The 5903-nt window shown below is 53.0% G+C and overlaps 1 protein-coding gene across 1 annotated transcript in view; it reads left to right on the forward strand.

Moving 5' to 3' along the window:
- Positions 1-2562: 2562 nt before the first annotated feature.
- Positions 2563-5903, forward strand: part of LOC112108232 (zinc finger protein 239-like) — a 3566-nt gene continuing 225 nt past the window's right edge. The window contains exons 1-3 of the mRNA XM_026654420.2: positions 2563-2596; positions 3505-3618; positions 5057-5820. Coding sequence (XP_026510205.2) covers positions 2563-2596; positions 3505-3618; positions 5057-5820 — 912 coding nt within the window. The remainder of the gene's footprint in view (positions 2597-3504; positions 3619-5056; positions 5821-5903) is intronic.

Consider the following 5903-nt stretch of genomic DNA (forward strand, 5'->3'; position numbering starts at 1 on the left):
TTGAGGGGTGAACAGGGATGTGTGAGGGGGCAGGAGGGGGGGTGAACAGGGATTCAGGGGGTGGGATGGGGATGTGGGGCTGCTGAAGGGAGGCTGAGGGAATACCCAGGGGGCAGGGGGAGAATTCTGGGGCTCAGGGGAACAGAGCTGGAATAGATGGAAACTGAGTGGGTGGATAAAGAGAAGGAAAAGGGGGGATGTGGGGAGAGGGGCTGTGGGGAGGCTGGAGGGAGAATATGAGAGCAAGCGGAGACTGGCTGGGGAAGGGAGAGCCGGAGAGTAGAAGGGAGAGGGATGGTGAGAGATACAATGGCAGCTCCCCCAGCCCATGGGGTAGGAGGCTGCCCCGCCTAGCAGCCAGTGGGGAATCTTTTTCCCCAGAAATGGTCAAACAAGCATTGGAGGTGGCTGAGCAGGGGACTTCCCCTTGAGGGCTCAAAATTTACAAGGCAAATATCCCCCCTCCCTGACCACACACACACACACACTGCTCCCAATTGCTCCCAATTTAGTCTTTGATATTTTTAAGACAATGTCATTATTTGGGGGTCTGATTCGGGAATGTTAAATGTTTGGGGTTGACAGGACTGAACCGGGCCCTGCTCTGATTTCTGTACAGGATTCTGTTTCAAACCAGAGTCACTGAGAGCAACAGCAGGCAAGGAGTCCAACTGGTATTTAATTTCGGGTTTTTTCTGTTCAGTTAGGGTTCAGTCAGTAAAACAAAACTTTGGTTCAGGTTGGTTCACGTACGAAATCCCAGTTTGAACTGGTTCTCTGGTTCCAGTGTGAGTCCAGATGGCAAATGAGATCAGCATTGGCCTGACTGTCCTTGGGGGCTGCAGGGGCAGCACAGGGAGGCTCGGTCATTAGCTGCCCCAAGCAGAGGGCTCTGGTAATTGCTAAGGCAGAGGAGGTCAGTGTCAGTCTCTCTTTGTGCTCAGCATACTGCAACCCTAGAGCTAGCTGGGCTTCCTGGGGTAGATGCTGCTGCCTCCATTGTGATCTGGGAGCCTGGACTGAGCTGCTGCCCAGCGGCGCCTGTGCTGGGACAGACCATCACTAACGCCCCCTCTATGCCCAGCTGAGGGGGGACTTTCTGCTGTGACTGGAACCAGCCCCGGGCTCTGCTGCCACGAGCTCCTAAGCTAGAGACTCCAGGTGATGACAAAGTGCTGGGGCCGGACAGGAAAGTGACTCTGCACAAACGGCCCCTCCTCACCCCATCTCTGCTCCCTGTGTGTCCTTGACTCCCAGAGCTGCTGCCCTCACTGATGCAGCCAGGCTCACATTCCTGTTAGCAGTGGCATTAGGTAATGGAGAGGAAACACCTACAGGAATGGCAGGACAGTAACCAGTTCTTCCATGCCAAAGGGGGAGTGGAGAGACTGGAAGGGGCAGCAGGAGCAATAACTGGGGAGGGAGGTTCCTGGCTCCCAGTCCTGCCCAGCCCCATTCTCTGCAGCACCCCGTGACTTTCCTGGGACAAGGTGAGGAGCAGAGAGAGGAAAAGCCAGTTCCTGCCTCTGCCGAGTCCCTGTGCTGCTGGGGGAATGTGCTGCCCTGGGGACAGTGTCTGGAAAGTTGCTCCTTTGATTCTGCTCCTTTCTAGTGTTTGGCTCAGAGACACTGTTCCAAGAGGGTTTAAAAGTGTCTTGTGGGTTTAGTCCTGGTGGGAGGGGTCAGGTCTGTGTTGTAATATAACTGATGAGGCTTTTCCCACCATGGCAGAGTCTAGAGTGTCTGTCTGCAGGGAAAGAGCCTGGAGGGAATCAGGGTGTGAAATGGACTAACGCTAATTCAAGAAACCTCCACAATTGCCCTTCTCACCCTGACAGGCTGCAGAATAACAACCCCGTTTTGCTCCAGATCATCCCATCGTTCCAGGGGCCGGGGTAGGGAAATGGCTGTGGTGGATCCTGCTCAGGTAGGGGGTGTTTGGAGGAGCTGCTGGGGATGGTTCTTGTAGAGGGGGCGGGGCAGGAAATACACAGAGTGAGGCAGGGAGGGGGACAGGGTGTGTTAAACCTGCTGGGATATATGAGCAGGCACATGTGGGGGTGGGGTGAAAATTCTCCCATTTCTGAAACCGGAAACAAGCCCCTGGACAGGGCTGGGAAAACAGACCAGAGTGCTGAATGCACTAGCCAGAGACTGCGGTGAAATACAAAGGGAAGGTGCTGGGTTTCCTGTCCCTGTGTGGAGCTCTGTTTCCCACATCAGCCTGTGCCTAGTAAGTAGGTGGCAAACGAGATTAAACCCTGCCCTCCTCCATCTGCTGGGAGGGACAAGGAGCTCTCACCTTTTCTCTGTTCCATGAAGCCTCCTGACAACTCTGAGCAGGGTGGGGGTGGGATTCTGCTCCTCTGGCCCGCCCAGAGCTGTCCTATTTTTGTGCTTCTTCCCCCATGAATAGTGGGATTGTGGCTGGGGCAGCAGGCACTGAGTGGGAAGCACCTGTTGTTTCAGATGCCAGTGACCTTCGAGGAGGTAGCTGTGTATTTCACTGCTGGGCAGGGGGCTCTGCTGGACCCCGGTCAGAGAGCCCTCTACAGGGACATCATGCAGGAGAATTATGAGACTGTGTCCTCGCTGGGTAAGGATTCATGTCCCCTCAGCTATTTGAAACCATGGGGTCTGCATTTCTGAATCTGGTCAGGTTCTTCCCTCGCAGTTTGATTAGAGGGGAATGGGTTGCATAATCCACAACTCCAGTGTGAGAGAGCCATCACCTCCATACTCCCTCCAGTGGGATAGGGGAGTCATAGGCCTGGTCCACACTACCCCCCCACTTCGGACTAAGGTACGCAAATTCAGCTACGTTAATAACGTAGCTGAATTCGAAGTACCTTAGTCCGAACTTACCGCGGGTCCAGACGCTGCAGGCAGGCTCCCCCGTCGATGCCGCGTACTCCTCTCGCTGAGCTGGAGTACCGGCGTCGACGGCGAGCACTTCCGGGATCGATCCCAGAACATCGATTGCCTGCCGTCGGACCCGGAGGTAAGTGTAGATGTACCCATAGACCTAATGGACGTGATAATTTATCCCCATCCATCCATCTGTAATAGGATGATAAACTGCTTCTGCCCCCATCTGTATTAATTCTCACTCACACACAGGATCTCTGTGCACCTCCCTTCGTAGAACTAGCTCCATGTCTGGGGAGGGCTCCCTTCTTGGAAATAGCTCCATCTGTGGGGATGGATCTGGGCTCTGGAGGTTTAGACATAGGCAGGGGTTTAACACCAGAGCTGTGTGTGCCTCAGCAAGTCCCCCAAAGCCCATAGATCCTGAAAACTCCTAGTGAAGGTATGACAACTCCCCCTCCCACAGACATCTGCCTCTCCCAAGGGGGCTCAGTGACCACATGCCCATCTGTTCACATCCCACAACTCCCCAGCCAATCATGGGGTCAGTTTAAACTCAAGACGGTGTTCTTTGTGACAAATATTGCCCCAATCCTCATTGCACTCGGATCATGCCTGATTTCACGCCCTGAGCAGGACTCCCCATTCCCAAACCTGCCCTGATTGCCCAGCTGGAAGCAGGGGAAGAGCCGTGGGTCCCCGATCTCCAGTGCTGCGAGGAAAGGAAGATCCCAAGAGGCACCCGCACAGGTGAGGAGACAGTGACACTGACTCGGAAACTATATTGCAAATGAAGGGAAACGCTGAAAATCCCCAAAATGTGGTTTTAGCCCCCTCAGTTCTGCCTTATCTCACCCAGGTCTGGTGTGGTCAGCAGCTGTGTTCCCTGTAAGCTGTGCGGTTGTGTGGCTGCCCAGGAGAAATTCAAATGCTGCCCAGCTGGTTAGCAGAGCGCATACATCTGGCAGCATGTGTTCAGATGCCCCTCCCTCCACATTGTTCCATCCTGCAGCTGCTCCTGGGACCCTCATGCTAGATGTGCAGGGGGGGAACAAGTAGGGTGCTGATGTCAGGGTGTCCCTTTCCCCCCGCCCCTGTACCCCATCTCCGCAGAGCAGGGAACACAGCCTTGCTCAGGACTCAGAGCTGCTGCAGTGAACAGTGAGTGAGTGAGTGCCTTTCTTAAAGAGACAGTGCACTATTTCTGAGATTTCCCCAGCAGGATGCTCACACAGTCTCTGTCTCTCTCTCTCACCCCCCCCCCCCCCCAACACCACACAGTCTCTTTCACACTCACCCCCCAACACATACTTGTGGTGGTGTTGGTGTTACTTCTTGGCACTTCCTGCAATGCACATATATTCTCTGTAATTTTATTCTTTCTAAGTGTGTTATGTTAGTGTTTTGACTGGTCTATGCATTTCATAATTTTTATTTCTCTTACACTTAAATTTAATTCTTTGAGTAGTGAGTTCTAAAATGCTTAACCTGTCCTGGCTGGAGTAATTATCCCTATGGTAACTTTTTAAAAATATATATTACATCTAGGTTTTTTGTTTCTACTGGTGGCGCACATCCACACATACCTCGGTGCACATAACAAAATTTATTCCACACATGGATGGAAAAAATTAGAGGGAACCTTGGTCAGCAGGTGTCGCATCATCATGACAGATATCGCTCATGGCTTCCCACCCATCCTGTTAGCTCTCAGGAGTTTTCTCCCTGACTTCACTTCCCTGTCAGTGTTTGGATGGGATGTGCAGGCAGAATCCAATTTTGCAGTCTTCCAACAGTTACTGCATTGTGTTTTCCCTCTTTGCTTTTCACTTTTGTCCTTTTTGCTAGCCAGGGGCGGCTCTAGCTTTTTTGCCACCCCAAGCACGGCAGGCAGGCTGCCTTCGGCGGCATGCCTGCGGGAGGTCCCCGGTCCCGCGGATTCGGTGGCATGCCTGCGGGAGGTCCGGCGGTCCCGCGGCTTCGGCGTACCCACCGCCAAATCCACGGGACCGGCGGACCTCCCGCAGGCATGCCGCCGTAGGCTGCCTGACTGCCGCCCTCGCAGGGACTGGCAGGGCGCCCCTCGCGGCTTGCCGCCCCAGGCACGCGCTTGGAGCGCTGGTGCCTGGAGCCGCCGCTGCTGCTAGCCCAGGCAATGAATCCTGTCTTGATTCTCTCTCTGCCCCAGCAGATGATGGGAGAATGAGTGAAAATGAGGAGGGGAATCCACAGCGGGAAGGTCCTGTGCAAGTGGAACTGCAGGGGAACTTTTTGAGAAGAGCTGAAGAGAACTTTTCCCAGTTCTTGGAACAGAGAAAAGCCTGGAGTAATTGGCACAGGTCAGAGAGGAAGCTGGGAAACCACCCAAGAAAGAAAGTGCATGAATCCTTTGAATGTGGTGGAGAAGACAAGGATTCTAAAGAAACCACAACCCAGCAGACAAATCCCAAAGAAAAGAAACCCTATAAATGCTTGGAATGTGGAAAAACCTTCAATTGGAGCTCAAATCTTACTGCCCATCGGAGACTGCACACGGGAGAGAAACCGTATAAATGCCTTGAGTGTGGGAAAAGCTTCAGTGAGTGCTCAGGCCTTATTAGGCATGGAAGAATCCACACAGGAGAGGGACCACATAAATGTCTTGAATGTGGAAAAAGTTTCAGTGCACCATCAGCCCTTATTGTACATCAGAGAACCCACATGGGAGAGAAACCCTATAAATGTTTAGACTGTGGGAAATGCTTCAGTCAACGCTCAGGCCTTATTAGCCATGGGAGAATCCATACGGGAGAGGGTCCACATAAATGCCTTGAGTGTGGGAAAAGTTGCAGTGCACCATCAGCCCTTATAATACATCAGAGAACCCACACAGGAGAGAAACCGTTTAAATGCTTGTACTGTGGGAAAAGTTTCAGTCAGCGCTCACATCTTACTTGCCATGGGAGAATCCACATGGGAGAGGGACCGTATAAATGTTTGGACTGTGGGAAAAGTTTCAGTGGACCATCAGCTCTTATTGCACATAAGAGGACCCA

Source organism: Terrapene carolina, unplaced genomic scaffold, assembly GCF_002925995.2.
Source record: "Terrapene carolina triunguis isolate 2854851 unplaced genomic scaffold, T_m_triunguis-2.0 Scaffold192, whole genome shotgun sequence".
Taxonomy (NCBI): Eukaryota; Metazoa; Chordata; order Testudines; family Emydidae; genus Terrapene; species Terrapene triunguis.